The 22,464-nt window shown below is 38.0% G+C and overlaps 1 protein-coding gene across 3 annotated transcripts in view; it reads left to right on the top strand.

Moving 5' to 3' along the window:
- Positions 1–22,464, top strand: part of LOC148353195 (ATP-binding cassette sub-family C member 4-like) — a 118,057-nt gene that overhangs the window by 59,266 nt on the left and 36,327 nt on the right. For 2 of the 3 annotated variants that reach the window (XM_088352498.1, XM_088352497.1), the window contains exon 31: positions 3,638–3,720. In XM_088352498.1, the coding sequence (XP_088208624.1) occupies positions 3,638–3,703 (66 nt within the window). In that variant the 3' untranslated portion in view covers positions 3,704–3,720. Of the gene's footprint in view, positions 1–3,637; positions 5,689–22,464 lie in introns of those variants that run through there. The other variant, XM_088352496.1, reaches the window with a different exon arrangement.

The following is a 22,464-nucleotide window of genomic DNA, read 5'->3' as shown; positions in this document are numbered from 1 at the left end:
AAAAATGTATTTTAAGTTAGGTAAGCTAGGTTGTCATTAACTGCTACAGGCATCATAGATCTAATTTGGCTGGGTTGCCATAGTTGGCTAAAAAACAAATTTTTGTGAGGTTTGCAGTAAATGAGTTAACCATTAAACCGCAGAGAGAGATACAACAGCATGTATGCATTTTTATGAACAATAACTCATACTAGTATAATAGAAGGCAAATATACAACATAGGAATTTTCCTGACTGTTAACATTAGATAATCACTAATATTTTTAATATTATAGCCAGTTTATGACTAGCATTATGATCAACCTATACATTTTTCCTGTATTTATGTATTTATTTGAGGATTACATTTTAGTTTACAACCCAAAACGGTTAATTTATGACCATTTTTGCACGGCTGCATTAATACATCAGTGTATTGATATTGCATCAAGGGTGATAGGAATATTTGATGGATGAATATTTTTGCACTACCATAGGGATCTATGAAGATAATTTAGAATCGTTGACTCGGCACTACACTTTAACTATGATGCAGTGGAGCAAAAGACGAGCCCTTGACTATCATTTTCAGTGAAACTGCTACAGCGTACGTAAGATTAATTTAAATAAAATGTTCTCTTTGTAGATTTATCAACCACAGATGTTATCCCAAAAAGTGTCCATATAATCTTCCCTCCTCACGTCATTTTGAGATCATTTTGGAGATGATTTCTGCAGAAATAGTTTTACTTTATGGTGATTTCGGATAAAGTTTCTATGGGGATTACAGCAATAGAGAACGTCCATATTTTTCCTTGTAAAATTCATTTGTGATGTTCTCCCCCGTCGGACAGTGACGCGCGATAAGCGCGGCGGGCCCGTCATTGTTCAGCACCATTCTCCGCGCATCTGTCTGGGGCCACAGATAGCATTGCGCATCGACTTCAAACGGGCCTTTGTGCGACGAGAAAAAAGTGGGCATCATTTAATTTTCTCACAACTTTATCAGCCGCGCTCCATCTCGTCAGCCAGAGGAGTGAAATGAGTAAAATAGTGATTTGAAAGCGTCAGCACACTGCGCTATTATTTGCGGCGCTGTTAGCCGGCACACTGCTCGGCCGGCGGGGACACATTGTCCGAGCCGTTGCCGCATTGTGCGCCGATTCCCCTTTCATCAGATTACTGTCTAGCACCACTTTTGCATTAAGAACTGAAATGTTGTGTGACAAGTTTCTATAGTTGTCACTCAAGTTTCTCCACATTCAATAATCTGATATTAAGCTCTTTCTGCTTTGTGCACGTTGAAAGAGGCTCTTCCGCTACCTCTATGGATATCGCAGACTTTCTGTTTGCAGCTTTTTTTCTTTTTTTCCCCAAACTTTCCCCCGCCAATCTATAGCATTCTGTTCACAAAAAAAATAGAATACAATCATAGAAAAGCACACAAAATGTCAGCTTTGGATTATATTCAGAGCTGGAAGCTTTTTGTCATGTCCCCAACCCTTTTCATGTTTCTAATGCAATCTCCTTTATGACCATGGCAGACATTCAAACTGTATTTTTGTATTTTTCCACCCATACAATCCAGTAAGCAGGTACAAGGCTACCCCATAAGGCTAGGCTGTTTTGTTTGAGTGGCAAAAGACCGACAGCAAAAATCAAGCAACATTTGACAATGATTGACATTTTGCTTGTTCTAATTTACTGCATTTTTCAATATTACCAAATAATTCACACACTTTTATTGATTGCTGTTCTTTTAACATGTACTTTAAAGTTTACGTATTCTGCACATGAAAACCTCAGAACTTGAACGATCAAAAAAATTGGGGTAATTTTTTTCTGCCGTATTTGAAGGAACAGTCGTAACTCAAACACATCCAATCACAACTGAATGTGTGACCTTGTTATATTCACGGCCAACTTGGCTACTCTTGCCTAGTTTTGTATTATCATTTTGAGAGAGAATGTCAGTCTGACAGCACATGTTGATAATTTATTGTGATTTAGCACATTTATTTGCCTTTTTTGCCGATAATAACAAGTAAAGAAAGTTAGTTTGAAGGAAAAGAGGAAAACAGTGGGAACGATTGAGTTAAAAGAGAAAATGATTACAATATACAAGAATGGTGTATGAGTATCTGCCGTCGAACCGCTTCTCAAAGGTACAGTAAACTGCTAAAAACATTTAAAAATGATATCTTTAGTATGTACCTATTCAAATAATTATTGTAGGTGCACGATTTATTCATTTTTCAGTACTTTTGTTGTTTGGTTAAACACTTCTTTAGTCTTTTGTGTATTTTGTAATGCGTTGGAATGTCAAAAAATAAATAGCATTATTTAGTAGGAGGGAAGAATGTTTCCGTACTTAAACAATTCGGTGTTGAAACAGCAATCCAGAACAGAATATGGTCAATTAGCAAGGTATCACTGTACATTATTTTTAGGGGTGTAATAAAAACTGTTTTGGATACTGTACATATTGAATCATATTTTTCCAGAAAAATATGGCAAATCAACAAAATCAAAGCTTGATTTGGATGGACTGTATGTCAAATGACAAAGGAACAAATAACTGGATTTTCAAAACTGGACCATATGATGATACCTTTTCCTTTCCAACCTTCCTCTGGAAAAGCTTTACTGATCAGGTTTTTTTTTTCAAAGATAAAAAAATAAATACATCAAAAAAGGATGTAGAGAACAATCTCTAATTCAGAGTTCCCCCACCTTTTTTAAGATGAGAGATACTTTTCGTTACTAATTAGCACAAAGGGCACCGAGTTTGATATGCATTTCTAAAATAACAACTTATGTTAATACTATGTTGTCTCCAAGATATTCCCAGGTTAATTATTGGAAGACCCAGTCAACCACAGAAAAAAATTATTTTACTAGAAAATCACAATGACCTAGCAATGGTGAGCTATTTTCAGAACAGGTCTGGTGCCCGCGAACCCCGTGTTGGAGACCCCTGCTTTAGATGTTTAGTTGACTACTACTACCGAAATATGCTTCTTGCACTACAAAACATACATAATGTATTTCATGGTGCTGTCATGTGAAAAAGCATATTTCAATTAAATTTATTTTCTTTATTTTAATTGATACCAACATTGTGGAGCATTATATGCAACAAGGTAAGACATGGCACTCCAGGGTAAACATGTCATAAAGACTTTAAAGAGGAAATAAAAGATAAAAGACTGTCAGAATAAATAATCAAAACTTTACAAAATAGTGCTTAGAGACTGGCCCAAGTTATAATAACAGTGCAATGAAATAGTAGTGTATCCTACCAATAGTGCAAGCCCATTTAACAGCATTTTTTATTGTATATATTCTGACTATCACAAGTACAAAGTTAATGTTTTCAATTAAGTCATATTTGAGATAACGTCTGCTTCATTTCAGTGATTCAGTTCCTGACTATTTTTATGACAAATTCAAGGCTTTCAAGATAAAAAGTTCTATCCTGTCAGCGAAATTGAAGGATTTCCCTGTTAAAAAAGCCACTCCGGTATGCTTGAACGGCAGACAAATCCCTTCAAGTCTGTGCTGACTGCAGCCGCCATAAACGGATCCTCCGTCAGATTCCCGCCACAAACGCGCCACCCGTATTTCCGTGACGCCGTTTTCCCTGGTGTGTTTGCAGGTACACGAGAACAAAAAGCGGCAACCGCGCCACCGCCACGACGTCATCTTTGAAACGTCTCTGTGACACATCGGAGAGCTTCTGTAAGCGAGCCCTGCCGGAATTATTTATTTTTTGGGCTATACATTGGAATGTCCACATTGCTGAGAGCCTGTGCCTTTATTGATAGCGTCACTGTTTACTGATAACACCTTTCTACATTGCTGTATGTGCACAGCAGGCTTCTCCTTGGGGATTCAATCCTGTGCCGGAGATTGAAATATTGAATGTATTCATTCTATCGCACAAGGCGGATGACAGCTTTAGTTCTCCCTGTTCGGCCTACACATGGAGAACTTGTCATTATTCAGGAAGGCAGAACTCAATAATGTGTATTCTACGGCTTGTGTTTAAACCCTTTAATTAAAAAAAACAACACCACCAACATAATATACAGGTCTTTCTGCAATGTACACTGTAATGTGAGTAAACCTTACCTCAGGAAACAATAGGATGCTTCAAATGCTGCTTGTTGTCTCCCTTGAAAACACAACACTACTTGATTTGGTGAACAACTTGAAGGTTGTGTTGTGTAATACCATTGGAGTTTTAATTTTCCCCACAGTTTTTATAATCATCAAAAAGGTAACCTGTGGCTCCCGCGGAACTGTGAAAAACATTAAAAGGTATTGGATTTATTATTCTAAAAGTAAGGACTTGATTGGCATGAAACTGTTTTAAATTCAATTTAGAAAAGTCTTAAAAATGTGAACACATTAAGATTTGTATTTGTATAAACCAAAGATATTTAGTAACATCCATCAATTGTTTGTTTAGTAATTTATGGCAACATGGCATGACCACAATAACATAACTATCAAAACAGTGATTTGGTTTTAGTCGGTCCTTTCAAAGCAGACGTTGGTCTTAGGTCTTCCCACAATACACAAAGAAACGTCAGACAGAGACTTTTACTTTGTACCATGGCAAAGTGTAAATCAAATGAAAAGTGGCTGTCTGACAAACGTTATTCACCATGGCTAAATGTTGCGCCAGGAAAGGTGTACAAGGCACAATCTATTGTGTGCAAGGACTGTTTGTGTTTTTTTGTCTTGTTTGTTTCAATTGTGTCTTTTGCGTTGAATTGATCTTACATTTAAATAGATAATAAATAATAGATAAAATGTCAAAAGGCATGGAAAACATCTTAAAAAGTCTTGAATTCAACTTGCCTTAAGCTGTCACCATAGGATGCAGTTTTAAAAGGGGGAATTTCAGTAGGTGTGAGGAATTTACAATATGTCCTTTTCATTTGTATTGTAGATGAAATGTGGTTGCATTTACACCATTCATTCATACATATATTTGACTCCAAATGAAATTAAAAACTACTACGAGCCTTTAATGTTCCTTTCCCTCAAAATCCAAACAATTATACAATTATTTTCCTTCAAATGATACAATCAGCAAAATTGCCATTTAATGCTGGAGTCATCTTTGTTTCGAGATTTTAATATGTCACTAAAGAATTTATTTTTACTAAGAGAGCAATTAGGTTTACCTGATACCGTCTCTAAACCCTAAATTATTCATGTTAGTTAATTCAAGCAGGAATTTCTTCGAAGTAAAATGAACGCCGCAAGGTGGAAAAAGTACACCTTCGATCGGGTCTACTTTTCTGGTCATTTGTAATACCCTTGTACAAGTGGGAAGGGAGAGCCGCCATTACGATACACTTGACATATATATATATATATTGTATTTATATAAACATAACTGTTTGTCATGTGTATTTAAAATATAGTGTAGATGCAATAAAAACAGCATATTTTCTGAATTTGTCATTGAGTGTGTTGTGCAGCGCCTTAGCTTAATTTAACACGTCTGCAGTACAATCATAGCGATTAGTATATAATTTTGTCATTAGCTGCTCAATTAGTGAGCGAGCTACACATAACTGCGGGATGAGCCGAGAACAGATGAGCCGCGCTTCGAAAAAAGCCACACATTTGGCACACAAACGTGTGCATACACACAATTTCAACAATTCATTAAAGCCGGTGAGTGTTGAGCCAGCGTCATATTAAATGGTTACTTACTCTCAAAGAGCCCCCTGGGAGTTGAATTGTTGCCTCGCAAATAGATTAAAGTTTACATTGAAAAAGAGGAATGGAATCGGGGTTGAGGGGGATGAGGTGGTCCGCTTAATCAATAGCATAATAGGCCAGTGAAGAGTGTCTGCCTGCTGCCCCAATGAAATTACCATATTTTTAATCTTAATTTTCCACTCTGTTTGTCCGACAGTGAGGATGTGCAATCCAAATAGATAATGAGACAGTAGGATATTGACAGAAGGTGGCGGGGGTTGTTGAAGGGGTCTGAAGTGCTTGTTTCAGTGATTAAACAGCGTGATCGGTGATTACTTTGTGTGGCCGTGTCAGGGCGTCAGGCGGGGGGAATTTCGGGCAGCTGGAGCACCTGACGCAGCATTGATGAAGGAGTGCATTCTTGGGGGGAGTCTTAATGGCTCTATAAATTACAGTCAGCATATCATCCCTCCTTTTTCCCCCGATAGCAGCCGCGCAGAGGTTTACACAATAAGGACCATATTTGTTCACAATAATTCACACAGGATTATAAAGTGCGCCCCTAAAAAGTATTTTTGTCATATATGGTTCATATGTAAGCGGTACTGGACCATAAAGCCCTTGAAATTGAGATTACAATAATGCTTATCTCTCATAGCCTACATTATTTGTGTACAAATATTTTGTTCTTTATATACACTACTGCACATAATAGAGCAATGATTAATCAGTCCTTAAGTGTCGCTGATCAGTATTGCAAAATATTTTTTGCTATGGGAATCACACCCGGATCGCAGCGTTGAGTTCACCGACACGCTACCGCTCTACTACACAGTTTCTCCACATCTTCAGCTGTGCATCAGTAACCTCTCAGTTTAATATGTATATGTATGTTAAATATCTTGTATAGTATGTTGTTGATATACATTCTGTTTCCTGTTTCTGTATTTTGCAACATTATTGATACACAGGTGAAGAAGTGGAGAGACTGTTTAACCTATTAGAATGCACTCTACAAACTAGTGATTCTGGCACCGTTGGTAAAAAAAATTAGTATGATAATGAGGTAAGCCCTGCCTTTTCATATGTCGTCCAGACCTCTGGTGGTCTAGTGGAAAGTGACGGCGCCCTCACTCCCATGACCCGAGTTCGAATCCTGTTGCAAGATATGTTGTATTGCGTTTTGGGCCAGCGATGATTATCGATTGACCAATCAATGCTCAAATATGTGTATACATATATATATATATATATAAGTATACAGTAGAACCTCGTGTAGCAATGAACACCTATTAGTAATAAATTCACTCGAATCTTATCCACTCTATTCTGTGGTATATAAGGTGCGCTGAGTTATAAGGTTCTCATTCAAATGTCTGGCCAATTAGAAGTTTGTAGGTGCACCTTACAGTCCTGAAAATACGGAATAATGAGGTGAAAACATACCTGGGCATAATGGTGCCGTTTAAAAAGCTGAATGGCTGTGCAAATAAACGCGATTTTAGTGGATACAGTCAGCACAATGCCTGAATCCAAATGACAAATAGCATCACTTAAAGGAAAATTCCATTCACTGACATACAGCCGATAAACAGACGATAGCGCCGATCGTTCAAGGGTTTTGTCCCGAGTGTTAACTTTCCGCTTTCCTGGCGTTTTCTTTTGTGATTTTCTTTTCTTCTCCCTTTTGACAAATGGAAACAAATTGCACGAGCGTCTGAATGGTGATAAGTTAGGGGGCGTCCGACCCCGGCGGCGGCATCGAGCACTTGTTGAAGGGAGACGGAAAGCGAAAGCGAGCGAGCGAAGCGAGCGGGATTTCCGACAGGCTGCGTTGAAATTAGGAGAATCGACTATGGCGGCTTTGTTCCTGGCTGCTGACACGAGGGTTGTTAGACGGGGGAGGTGTCTCGCCCCCTGGAGACTTTGCCGTGCTGTGTCTCTCTAAAAGTGACTACAAAGTGAATGTGTGACAAGTTCCCAAGGCCTGATCTGACGGTGTGTATTTGTGTGCTGCAAAGCCAAACAAACAAAAAAGTTTCTCCTTAACTGCAAAGTGTAATGACAAGGAAAATGACACATTTTAAAAATAAGCCTGTGTTTATTAGTTTGTCTATTTCCACTTTCTGACTGCAAATATATGCTCACTGGTTATGATTTGAGACGCGTTTTTGCAGACCGCCTTAACCACAATAAGTCCCAGTAACCTCCCAGACCTTGCACAACCCGAGTCCACTTCCAACATCACAGCAAAGTGAAATTACCTTAACAATCAAGTTAAGTGCTTATAAAAACTGACTACAATCTGACTAATAAATAACAATCGTCCCCTCTATATGTTTTTAATCATCTGATGGGCTGCCAGGGCCACAAGGCCTTCTGTGCTGGCCTAAAAAATATCATAAATAAATGCTGTTATTTATATCTTGTCCATCAATACTTCTAAACTGTCTGTCCGATTGCGCTGATTCCAGATGATTTAACCAATTCCATTTCAGCCATTAGTTATTGCTTAGCTCAGATATGTACCTGGAGACCATCACAAAAAATCCTGAAGGCCATGTACAGTAACATCAGTCTTCAAGAAACCTGTTGTTTAGCCAATCAGATACAGAGTTGGCGTCTGAGCACCTACTAGCGGCCTTTGGGAAACGTCACCAGGTTCACAAACTATGATTGGCAAGGGGAGGTAATCCACTAAAGCAATCATTCAGACATTTGTTACACCTGAAAAGAAAACACTCAAGGAAATTGATTGTGTTAATTTATAGCGAAAGGTAGGACAGCTCCGAAGCAAAAAACTTTTCGCAAGTGGAAAAGGGTTTTGTCCGCGACTTCCAACCTAGAGACAAGATCTTAATCCCTAGCCCGACCCAATCCGGATTTCGGCCCAGGTAGAGCCTAAAATGTCGATTATTACGTTTGGTCAGGCCGAGCCTGTTTTTCTTTTTCTCTGTTTATTCAGTCTTGATTAACTTGGATTTCGTTATAATAGACAGGTTATGTCCCCTTTTAATTTATTTACTTCCAGCAAACTCCATTAAAGTTTCCATTAAACTTTCAACATCTTCTGATGTAAATAGCACTGAATATCTTGGGATTGGTAACACAACAAAAAACATTGCGCATACTGCAAGTTGTGCCTTGGAGGTAAGACTCCTCCTATAGCAATTAATACTTATGTATTTTACAATATATTTTAATGAAAACTGCTCCAGACAGCAATGTTTTTTATACTAATTGTAGTGGTGGTGGGGTCAAATGTCATCTTGCACATGCTGTATAAAACATGTACTGTATGTAAACTCAATCTCTAAAACCCGATTACTTTTTTTTTTTTTAAACAAAGATTTACTGCACTCCAAACTTTGCGTCAGGCAGACCCGCCATTGCTGTTTTGGTCTCGCGGTTTGAGTTTTCTTCTGCACGGCGATCTCGGCAAACGAGATTTCGTTGCTTCGAGATGACGCCATTGCCGTGGTGTTTGTCGTCGAGGGAAGGTGAAGGCTAAGTATGCAGTTAGTATTAGATGCAAATCAACGCAAAATTGGTGTCAGTAATAAGTCGAAACATAATGCAGAAAGTGATAACAACGGCAATAATTCCGGCACGAAAAAACGTCGGAGAAATTCTTCAGAAGATCGCAGAGGCAGGAAAACACGTGTGTTGAAGCGAACGATTCGCCGAAAGAAAATAAAAGAATACTCCTAGCAAGAAAAGGACTTTTCTGCCAAAATGGACTAAATTATATTCCTGGTTACGCTGTGAGGAGCATGATAACTGAGGCTACATGTTCTGTGATGCGTGTACCCAGCTTGACGAAAAAAAACTGGATTGCATAAATCATTTTGCAATACGAACTTTCAGAAAAGCACATTGGATCGGCACAACGACAATGAAAACCACAAATCAGCTATGGAAATACCGTTGTGAACTGAAAAATCTGAAGTGATAACTGCTTTTTATTACCAGTCAACTGCGATGATTAAAACTGAATGAAAATATAGAATTATATAATTATTTCAGCAATATTATTTTGTATAATGTACAATACTGTTGTGAACTGAAAAATCTTGAAGTGATAACTGATTTGTATTACCAATAAACGGTGATGATTAAAACTGAATGAATATATAGATTTATATTATATATTTGTTGCCGATTTACAATTTCAACCATGATAACACTAAATTTTGGGGATCCATAGATCTCTGTTGGGACCCATAGATTTTTGAGCATGCGAATCCCCGGGACCCATCACTTTTCAGAGGTAAAATGGTTTATTTTTTTTTCCTCAGTGTACATATTGATCTTATTTTACAAAAAAATAAAAATAAAAGCCAACCGAATGCAGGACAACATCATTTGTAGGCAAAGCAACTATATATGTTGTGTCCAGACTTTTTCCTCTGAGGACTATATGGGAAGAGTTTTGTCTCAAAATCAAGTATATTTTGAAATAACTCAATATCTGAAAATCCAATGTCAGATGTATCTGTGGCTCTGCAAATTACATGATTCACACTGGGTTTCTTATAATGGTACTGGAAAAATAGGAAAATTGTCTTTGAACGTCCTTAAAAAGTGCTTGAATTTCCCCATAAAACGTGTACAAACCTTGTGTACATTATCTAGCCTTAGTGATGTAAAATTAGCTTGAAAAATGCAGGTTGAGTATTGTAATACTAGTCAATCTCTTAAATCAGCTTTAATATCCAAAACACTAACATTGCCCCTTAACTTTACCGCACAATGCATTCATTAGCGATAATCCCTCCCTGTCAAACAAGTGTAAAAGAAAAAAGAACACACATATATATATATACATTTGCATACTTTATAGTAGTTCTTAATCCCACCACTTCCGAAAAGTGTCCTTTGATTCTTCCGCCTTTGAGGATTCAGCTCATCTGTAAATAAGGCTTATTGCCTACAGGCCCTCTTGGTGCTTATTGGTGATGTCATCTCTTTGTTGAAGACTGTTGAAGCTTGAGGATCGGGGTGAGGGTGGGGGGGGGTGATTCTGTGTGTGTGTGTGTGTGTGTGTGTATCTGAGCTCCAAAGTTGCAAACTCCCCTGCAGACTTTGATATAATTTCAAATGTATGACATTTTAAGTGCGACATTTGAAATTGAGACTTCTTGGTGGCAAACGAGCCATAATGCACTTCAAAGTTATGTCGGGCTCCGAGGGGGTTTGATGTGAGTGCATGTGGGTTAGGAATTTATTTGAGGGAGGTTGTGAAAGTTGTAGATGTTGTGCACATGTCTTTGGGTAAAGGTGGCGGAATGTGTGTGCGTGCGTGTCCATCCCTTGCCTCCATTATTGTGCGCTTGCATTTGAGTGGGTCCAAGGGCCCAGCGTGTCTTTTCAGGTTACGTTCTCATCATTTCTCTGAATGTAGAGAACCACAGGCTTGGTGGCAAGTGCACAAAGCGCCAGTTGTACGCTTACTGTCAGCCCTCTCAAATAAGGCTTCCTGTTCATTAGACTTCTTTTCACCTCACCACAATGTGCCGGCTTTGCCGCAATGGCCAGTCGACGCCCATCTCTTCAATGCCGTGTGAATGGTTGTAAATGGTGTTTATGCAAGCCATTGTTGTCCTTTGTGCTTCTGGTCTTAATGCACAGTGATTTGCCCGCTTTTGTGGCCCCCAGAGACATGATCTCGCCCATGCAGCTTCGGATGCATGCCAGTAAACAGGCTAAAAGTTAACTCCTGTGGGACAATGCTGCTATATGCCTGATAAAGTAGAACATAACCGTAGACAACAACAACCAGCTTCCTTTTAAGGGTGAACTGCTCTGATCTGGGTGGAGTTTCTCAATATGTTTCTTCTAATCACATTTGCGACCAAATTAAATATGGATTTTTTAAAACGAAAAAAATAGCACAAAGTTGTACCAACTTTGAACAGCAAGACTGCTAGGTACAATATAGCAGTGTTTCTCAACTGCTGGGTCGGGACTCAATAGTGGGCCATTGCCTTCGCAAAATAAATACAAAAAAAAACAGGGTCATTTAAACTCCTTAACAGTAGATGGCGATAATTCATTGCAAATGCAAGTTGAGACCCGCCTTTCAAAACCACTGAAAAAGACCGATAATTTGTTTACATGTGTTTAGCATGAACTTTATTATCTTGAAGACAAAGCCACTGAAGAGAAGCATTATTGATTTCATTGTCAATATTGGACAATTCATCACATCCACTACACAGCGTTATATCCAGATCTTTTCTTCCTCATGCCATGAGGCTCTTTAACTCCACCCGGCGGAGTAAAGGCCCACATTAAACCACACCCACTACATTGCATATTTCCGTACTTTTATTGCAGTGTGTATTTTATGTAGCACTATTTAAATACTCTATAGAACACGCTATAGTGGGTATTAGCACGTCACATTGGGTATTTGTATATTGTATTCCTTTTGCTTTATTATTGTATTGTTCTCAGCGAAGGGATGCTGCTGGAAAGGTGAATTTCCCTGCAGGGATGAATAAAGTATCTATTTATCTATCTATCTCTATCTATCTATCTAAGAATGCAGCTAAATGAGCTTTAAAAGTAATATTATTACTTAAAGTGGTTTGGGTATTGCAGGTCATTTTGTTAAAATATTGTCAATCAATTCTAGTATCTGGTTTACACTGCACGATCCTTACTCCCCATACATTTGTGAAGTGGATTTGCTTTCTTCATTTGGGTCACAGCTTAAGTTAAGAACCCCTGCAATATCTGCAAAGTCTGAAACTCGAGGCACCCAGTTGTTCCTCTTTGTAAACACGTCCATTGTCTTAATACACGGCACTATTTAGCATCCGGACAGCCAAAAAAACAACAAATTAGCAAGTCTGGAAGAAAAGCAGTTCCTCCTCTATGTGAACAAGTACAGGTTCTTAATACATAGTAATAGTGTAAATATTATTGTCTTTCTTGTTTTGGTTCCGCCAAGCTTTATTCATCAAAGATGTGTTGAAAGTGGGACTGTTGACAATTAAGTTTCATTCCTTCTTTCATTCATTATATGCACCGTTTATCCTCAGTAGGGTCGCAGGGGTGCTGGAGCCCATCCTAGCTGAATACTGAACTGGTTTCCAGTCGGTCACAGGGCACACGGAGACAGACAACTCACTCGCTCATTAAAAATCAAATTTGGTGGGGAATTATGTGTGCTTGTCAATATGTTTGTTAGTTATTTGGTTTGTTTTGTCAATGGAGGTGTTAGTAATTAATGTAGTGTTTTTGGATGCTTCAAAAATCAGTGAGACTCAATACAAATCATGAGCAATCTAAATATTGTTTCATATAATGTACATGGGCTAAACCACCCCATCAAGAGAAAGAAGATATTGAATCAACTCAAGACATTGCAGAGCTCAATAGCCTTATTACAAGAGACACATTTGACAGAGATTGAACATAAGAAGCTAAAAAGAGAATGGGTGAACCAGGTGTTCTACGCATCCTATGGTAAAAGAAGGGGAGTAGCAATTTTTACTTGGAAAAGGGGTGGCGTTTAAAGTCGAAAAAGAAGTGAAGGACAATCTGGGGCGAGATATAATGATTATAGGGTCAATGGCCGGTTGGGAAATATCAATAATGAATGTTTATGCACCAATTGAGGAAAAGGGGACATTTTTTGAAGTATTAGCTAAAGTAATAACCAACTGTGCGAAGGGAATGTTACTTATAGGAGGTGACTTTAACACTGTACAGAATGGCAAAGTGGACAAGTATCCTTCAGTACATGGAACAAATACAGAGAGGTCGAGGATGTTGAATAACATGACTAAAGAATTGGGATTGATAGATCAATGGAGAGAGAAGAATCCCCAAACTAAAGACTATACTTTCTATTCAAACCCGCATGGCAGCTATTCGAGAGTTGATTACTTTTACATTTCAAGACAACATGTGCATACAGTAGTAGAGTGTGGTATAGAGAATATTACTATAAGTGACCATTCTCCAATTACTTTGAAACTAAGTTTAGACAATAAACCCCATTTTAGGTATTGGAGAATGAATGTATCTCTCCTCTCAGATAAAAACGTTGTACAGGAAATAAAACGGTGTATAAAAGAATATTTCCAAATCAATGACAACAATGAGGTTTCTCCATCAATATTATGGGAAGGAGGGAAAGCTGTAATAAGGGGGAAATTAATTGAAATATCGTCCTGACTGAAACGAACACGCTTAAAGAATCAGAAGGAATTGGAGGATAAGATTAAGGAACTAGAAGAAGAACGTAAAAAAACACAAATGAATCCAGATTACAGGTATTAAAAACAACCAGAAGCAAATTAGATGAACTTTTGACAAATAAAGCAGAAGGGGCTCTGCGCTTTGTGAACCAGAGATACTATGAAATGGGCAATAGAGCCAGTCGACTGCTAGCCTTCCAACTTAAAAAGGCCCAAACAGATAGAATTATATCACAAATAAAACATCCTATCTCTAAACAATGTTTAGTAAAACCCAAAGGTATAGCAGAAGCATTTGCAGATTATTATAAAGAATTATACAAGGACTCAGAAAATGACTTAGATAACTACACGGCACAAAACTTTTTAGGAAAACTACATTTACCAACACTAACAGGGGGGGATATATTAGAAATTATTCGCCCCATTACAAAATAGGAAATACAAGATACAATAAATAACTTAAAAATAAATAAATCACCAGGAACGGATGGATTCCCGGGGGTGTTCTACAAAAGCTTTAAGGAAGAAATAACACCAGTACTGCATAAAGTATTTAACTATGCTCTAACAAAAGGAGATCCCCCCAAATCATGGTCGGAAGCCATCATAACAGTCTTGCACAAAGAAGGAAAAGACCCAATATTGTGTGAAAGCTATAGACCAGTTAGTTTACTTTGTAATGATCTAAAAATTCTTACAAGCATACTGGCAAAAAGAATGCAGAAATTTATAGCGAAATTAATTAGAAATGATCAAACAGTGTTTATTCCGGGAAGGCAGGGTGCAAACAATATTAGGAGGATACTAAACATAATTACGAGCACAAAATCTAAGACCCAACCCTCGATGTTACTGAGCTTGGATGCACAAAAAGCTTTCGATAGGGTGAAATGGAGCTTCTTACATCAATCACTCATAGCTTTTGGCTTCCCTCAAAAATTTGTTGAATGGGTGAAAATAATCTATAAAAATCCTAAATCTCGTTTTAGAGTAAATGGTCACTGTTCAGATTTGTTTGATATCAAAAGAGGAGTCCGGCAAGGGGATTGTTTAAGCCCACTCTTGTTTGCAATAAGCATAGAACCACTCGCAGAATCAATTAGACAAAATGAGCAAATAAGGGGGATATTTGATGAAGGAGGAACAGAACATAAAATATCATTGTTTGCAGACGACCTGTTGGAAATGCTGAAGGAACCTTCGTTATCAATACCACCACTGTTGGAGAGCCTTAAAATATATGGAGAAGTAGCTGGGTATTTAAATAATGAGACCAAATCAATAGTAATGATGATATCAGGAAATTGTCCAACAGATGTGATTGAAAGATTTGATTTTAAATGGACAAATAAAGGGTTTAAATATTTGGGGGTGACCATTACACCACATTCCACACAGCTGTTTGATGCAAATTATGGAATGTTGATAAAAAAATAAGGAAAGATTTGGAAAAATGGGAAATTTTGCCCTTAAGTCTTATCGGAAGGATAGAAACAATTAGAATGAATATATTACCAAGACTATTATTTCTGTTTCAATCCCTTCCTACTCTGATCCCGGCATCCACATTTAAAATGTTAAATAAATTGATAACAAAATTCCTTTGGCAAAACAAGAAACCTAGAATAAAATACAAAACCCTGTTAGCTCCTAAAGAAAAAGGGGGCCTAGACCTACCCAATATTAAATATTACTATTGGGCAGCTCAAATTAAAGCACTCATCTTGTGGATTACTACAGACAAAGATACGATATGGGTGGACATGGAGCAGCGATCTTGTCCAAATATGCCTGTGGAATCGTTACCATACATATCAGTCACGAGGTGGAAGAAATTAAAAATCCAGAATGAATGGATTAAGGGAACTATTAAAACTTGGTCAACAATACAAAAAAAAAAAAAAAAATATCAAGATCTGTGAATAGGGCTACCAAAATAGCGAAAAACCCAGACTTTAAACCTGGGGTTATGGAGGTAGGGTTTCAAAAATGGGCCCAAAAAGGACTGATGTTGATTACCCAAGTATTGGAAGCACAGGCAATGAAATCATTCGAACAACTCCAACAAGAATTTGACCTACCCAGAAATGATTTTTACAAATATTTGCAACTAAGGCATTACCTCCAGAAACACGAGGAATGGGGGAAAATATGTAAGGAGCCAACTAAGGTAGAGGATTTATTAACATCATATACAAAAGGACAATCAATAAAGGGGGTTATATCAAAACTATATAAAGCCCTGAGAATGGATCTCAGTAATGAGGACATGGCAGTTAAGGAAAAATGGGAACAAGAAACTAATGTAGCGATAAAAGACAACGAATGGTAAAAAACATTGAAAGAGGGACACAAATAACCAACAGCCCGACTTGGAGGGAGTTTGAATGGAAAGTAAAAATGCGATTCTTCTATACACCCTCTATCACTTCAAAATATAAAAATATGTTGGGGGAAATGCGCATCTTTGTTACTCGGTATCCTGGTTTTTCGTCCAGTCACCCACTCTTCTTAACTCACTTGGTACCCGGATTATCACTTCACTAACTTCCCCCTTAGTCTAAGTCCACTAGGGGTTTCTACATAAGTAAACATTGAATTGTTTTATTGATTTTTGTATTTACATTTTGTTTTTGTTTTTATTAGTGTGTGTGTGTGTGTGTGTGTGTTTTTCGATCAAAACACTGACAAGTCAAATGAACGAATTGATAGATGCTTATTTGTGCTGGAATCGACATGTCTCATAGGTACAACCAATCTCCTCATCAAACCTAGAGTTGGATAACCTTAATATTACACATAAGTATTCCTTTCTTTAATATTGGACACTTACGAAAAAGATCGCAAAGGATGTCAGTTTGCTATTTTGAATATGACTGTGCACTGCTGTTCGTTGTTTTGACTATTATGAACTATCTCTATCAGCCAATCATGTTTACTAATCTAGCGATTGCGATAGCAAGAAATTTCTGCATTATTTAGGCCAAGGATGTTTTGTTATACTCTTTCACAATTTAGTATTGGCATATTTCAACGAATGTTTATCCAAAATCGTATTCGATTGTAAAACGAGCTGCCATCTAGAAATGTTTCGCTTTTAAATTTGAATTCCTAATGGTCTTTAATTTCATTGATTTGGGGTGATTTGGTTGCAACTATCTCAAGAAATTAATAGTTGTAAAGCATGGTCATGTGAAGTCAATTTAAACAGTTGCCGCTATGGGTCTGGCACAAACTCCACAGTTAAATTGATGCGGCTACCGCAAGATTATCCTGACGCTATCGGCCTTACATCCGATGCGGAATGTCTCCTCGCTGGGCCGATTTATTTGAACACTGTGTCTTTATTCTGGAAACCATCAGTGTGAAAACGAAAACACAGATCAGCAGCCGGCTTTGCTAATCTGACACACACATCACAGTTGAAGAATAAAATTGTGCAAATCCAGGATGATAACGTCAAAAATTATCTATTGGAAAGTTTATATCTCTGGAGTCTTAGAGTCAGTATTCTGTTTTGTGGTAGGTCCAGGACATCAGTGAGTATGGTCAAGAAGTTGTAATATCAATGGGAATCTAGCATTCCGTGGAATTCACACTTGGTGCACTCTAGTCTAAATTAGTGATGTGTCGCTCGCAAATCAGCCAACTCTATGAGCCGGCTCTTGGTGTTGACTTTTCTAATTTAATTTGTAAATACTCGAGTGGAGTAGAAGTAAATTGGGCCGACCCTGACCCCACTGCGTATCCGGTCAGGGAGAGAGTAGCTTGGCCCGACCCAAACGAAATGATTGACATATCAAAACTCTGAACGGGTTGAGCTTGGGCTCAACTTTAAGATCTTACCTCTAGGCTGAAAGTAGCGGAAAACCCTGTTCCCCCTTTTTTCAGCGTTGTCCCAAGTTTTTGCTATCAACACAAAAGTTTATTTCCCTGTATAATGGCTGTTGCGCAATAGCTTTCGTTCATTACCGCCCCTATCTGATGATTCTTTATGTCTGCAGGAAGGAGACATCGAAATCTAAATTGGCTAAACCAACAGCTTTGTCGAAGGCTCATATCATGTCTCAGGACCTATTTTCTGAATCCCTCCTGGTATATTTCCAAGCATAGCCACAGCTAATGGATAAAATGTGATTAGTTAAATGCGACCAGGGAGAATCATGAAAAGGATGCTGACACACAATTTGTAATTAATAAGTATTGATGGACAAAACATAATCAACATCGCATGATTCATATATTTTTAAGGCCAGCAGAGAAAGCCCTGCAGGCTCTCACAGTGCACCACTGATATAATACTTTTTTTTTTCAAATGAGGGCCCAAAACACGAATTAAGTTAAATACCTAAAAACATCGTGATGGACAGCATATAGTAGCCTTTATGTGTTTGCTCATTGTTCTAGACACCACATGACCGCCAGTGAGTAACTGATAGTCCACACCATTCACTGCTGGGAAGGATGCACAATAGGAGCACACATGTCATGATGCTCATGTCAAAAAATAGTCAAAAATGCACAAGGAGGTGAAAAAAGATGCTCTAATGCACAGCGGCTGATTACAGGTGAGACGTAACCGATAGTCGTCTTGTCATTGTTCTGAGATTTGACGTGTATGATGGCCTCCAGCATCCTTGGGCTGAATGAAGCCCAAATGAGTGGGGGTCCGACAAGAAGAATGTAAAGACATGGTGATCCGTGAGGCCAGTGAAGCCTCCGGGTGTAATACCACAAAAGTGATTTAAAAGGTTTTTGGTTAGAATAAAAAACTAAAACAAATTGTCACCATAACCCTACCGATAAAATTTTGCTTGAAGGTCAAACAAGCTAAAAACAATGTCAAGATAAAGAGTCAACTCAAGTCATGTTTATTTGTATAGCCCTTAATCACGAAGAGTCCCAAAGTGCTGCACAGACCACAGATTATAACAAACCACAGACAATTAGTACACCATCCCCTGATCTAAAACTTACATGAGGGCAAGGAAAAACTCAAAAACCTCAACATGAGGAAAATGAAGAAACCTTGAGAAGCACATGAGGTAATCCCCCTTCCAGCATGACCAGGCTGCAATGGATGTTGCAATAAAAAATAATACACGAATATTGTCAACATAAAATATAGGTTATTCATATGCTATAGAATAGAAGTGTGTTTTAAGCCTATATTTAAATAGGCAAAACATATTTGCAAGGTAGTGCTTGTTGACAAGAAATGCAGTTAAAAATAAGAAAATGGTGCTTTTTGGTCAATTTCGACTACTTAGTTCACGTTCCTCCTTGTGCTCTGTAGGACCCATTTTTGACTGCACTACATAATACAGCCACATCTAGTGTCACTTTAAGTCCCATTCAGAAGCATCTAGGAGTGAATATTACTGATGCGTCTATTCTGTTTTCAATATTGGACACCTTCAAAGAAGATTGCATTGGATGCCAGTTTGTCATTTTTCACTATTATTGGGCACTCTTTTTCCACTGTTTGACTATTATTCACCGTTTGCATAATAGTCAGTATCAGCCAATCATATTGCTGTTTTTTTTGTTTCCCCTGTAGGGTGGATCTGCTTCTGTAATTCAGGAAAGTGTTTTGTTTGTTTTCTGACTTGAGGACCCATCATCCCACCCTTAATAACAAGCTGCGACCCAAACAAACAAAAAAACATTTCCACTTCTGAAGTGTACCCAATTGAATAATTGTGCAGATTAAAGCAGAGTTGGTTTAATATATTCAACTGTTGTCAAATAACAAATGACCATCAAAACCAAAATGACTTGTATGGTACGGTATATACAGGACTTGCATGTGAGCCTACATCACATATAAGCGACTCCCTAAAACTGCTTAAAAATAGCCGCAGATTAAAATCAATTCAAAATAGTGAAGGGCTGGTGGAAGGTACAGTAAATCGTTAAAAAAATGTTGTATTTTTAGCTTTTTACCAGTATATTAATATTTTTTGTCTAGATAATTAATTATTGTGGTCAAGGTACATTTTTAATATATGTTTTAGGTATGAATTTATTTTGGTATGTGTTGTTTTAAACTGGGTGTCATTATTTACAGTACGAAAATTCCTTTTTTTTTTTAAACAAAGCTGATATATTCTACATATCTGCTTTAAACTGCACAATTCTTTGATTGCATACATTTGAGAACTGGAATTTTTTCATGATTTGGGTCACGGCTTGTAATTACTGTGCGATAGTGGGTCTTGTCGTCTGACCATTTGAGAACCACTGTACTAAACTACAAACTTAACAATTTCTCACTGTCACTTACAAGTATTTGTCATACTTATCTGGGGTAATGAAGAACAAGGAATTGCCATCAGGTCACACTGGTAAATATCTTTACATGCTCCAAAGAAGAGCTTTAGGGGCCACATCAATCTATTGGCGAGGTTATCTTACTCTTAGCCCGGTATCAAGTGAGATCATAAAGTCAACTTGTATAACCTAAATGGTTTTATGTAAACTGGCACTGAACATCTCCAGAGGAGCGGTGCTTCATCTGCCACTGGCTTGCATCAGGCATGTGTGTTCCGCCTGTTAGCTTAGTAGACAGCTAATTGCCGTGGTGGGTGGTTGCAGCGCTAGGAGCCTGATCATAGGAACATGTCATCTTCGTTAATCGGACATGCCGATGCAAATAAAGTGTGACAGACTGTGACCAACACCGCAGGAGCATAAATACCGTTAACTTGAAAAATGTTCTTGGCGCGGGGATGAACGCCGCGCAAAAGCTGCAGCGGCAGCCCTCGTGTTTATTTTGTTTAGCTATTTCAGTTTATCTGACAAAAGGAGCTGCGGTAAAAATAAAAATAATGAAAAAAAAGGGAATACCAGGGTGCCAGATTGTGTCTTTTTGTGCCCCACGCTAGGTGGGAATTGTCGAGCTGATTGCATTAGCGGCAAAGAATTCCTGTTAAGTGAAATGTTTGCCGCCGATGAATGGAGGCGCCGGTCGACCTAATTCTCATTCCTGGAAGGCTTTTAAATTTGCAAAACACGCCAGCTATCTGACAGAAGGGCGAAGTCTTTTCGGAAAAGAAAAAAAAATCGAATCAAATAACGGAGCCATTGAAAAGTTTGTAAGATTGATTCGAATTGTAAAGATTTTGTATCAAAAGCCGCTCTGATTAGAGATGCTCATTTGCATTGTGTGTGGTTAACCCAGAAATAATATCAATACAAACTTTATTAATAACCGAGGTGTCACTTAATCAATGAGAACAAATCAGACGCTTTGCCGTGATTATCCGGAGGTGGGTGAATATTAATGTCCCAGTTTAAATCAATGCAGAGGCGGTTGAATATGTTTCCTTCTGTTTTCTCCGCCTTCCACCATTCTTTTTTTTTTCCAGAAACATCGATAGGATAGTGCCAAACAAGAATGCGTTTTTAAAGCTATTCAAGAACAACAACACACTGTTGTAATCATCTAAAGTCAAAAGAGAAGGGTGCTCCAATTTCGATTCAACTCATTCAATGCCAGACGTTTTTCTCAAATTGGGAGAGCAAGACAACTTTTGCTATTTTGACTCATTTTTAAGGGCCAACAGAAAATTTAGTTCTGTAGCTATACAGGTATGTAGAGATAAGATCTTGGGCCCGGAAATTTGCGCAGGAATTCTTGGGGACAGCCAAAATCACCCTTTCTCCTCACAAATATGAAAAGGAAAATCCTGCCTTGCTTCAGGCTCGTTCCCTGAAATAAATTTAATTGGCTAGTTTCAGGCTGGTTCGGGTCAGTCAGGCTGGGTTTTTTAATCTGAAAGAAGCCCAACATTCTTACCTCTAAGAAATAGATAGGCGTATAGCATCAGGCATGTGTGTTTTCTAAGAAATCTCCTCATTTATTAGAAAAAAAGAATGTTTTAGCAGTTGAACATTATTAAGTTTCCAAGGAAATTTCTGATAAAAATGGCCTTTTGTGAAAGGATGTTTTTGAGAAAAACTTTTACTTTGGTCTTATTTGTGTATTTGTGGTACCTCCAATATCTAAATAATGTTTTCCCAAACACAAGGTCACTTTGTTTGCAAAATAACCATTTATTTTAAGAACAACTGAACTTATGCATAAACTTTGTAAAAAATTTCAGCACCCAATGTTTTTTGTGATCTGATCACACGTTTTCGGTAATCATGGCGATCGTGTTTCTGCGGACGTGCACGAATTATCATCCCTCTCTACCACGACAATGACGAAGGGACTCAGTCATCTTTTTTCAAAAGAGAAGCGTTAATTGTCTGTCCTTATCCATAACTTTAAATTTGTCACCACACTGCTTCACTATGCCCAATCGCCATTTGGCCACTTACACTTTCAATTGCTGGATACAGGAAGCAACACTAGGAAGTAGTGCTTCCTTGATGTGCGGAAGAAGGTCTGATCAAAGCGACTCCTCCCATCAAATGGTAATTTTCTTATTCTGAAATCATTTCCAGAGTCTTGATACTTACTAAAGAGCTGCGCCAAACCATTTCTAATATTTTTTTAGATAAAACACAAAATATTTTTGTGTTACCACAATGATTC

The sequence above is a fragment of the Urocampus carinirostris genome, chromosome 14, assembly GCF_059441175.1.
Source record: "Urocampus carinirostris isolate Australia breed hairy pipefish chromosome 14, RoL_Ucar_1.0, whole genome shotgun sequence".
Taxonomy (NCBI): domain Eukaryota; kingdom Metazoa; phylum Chordata; class Actinopteri; order Syngnathiformes; family Syngnathidae; genus Urocampus; species Urocampus carinirostris.
The sequence above is the reverse complement of the archived record's forward strand: the minus strand, read 5'-3'. Positions and strand labels throughout refer to the sequence as shown.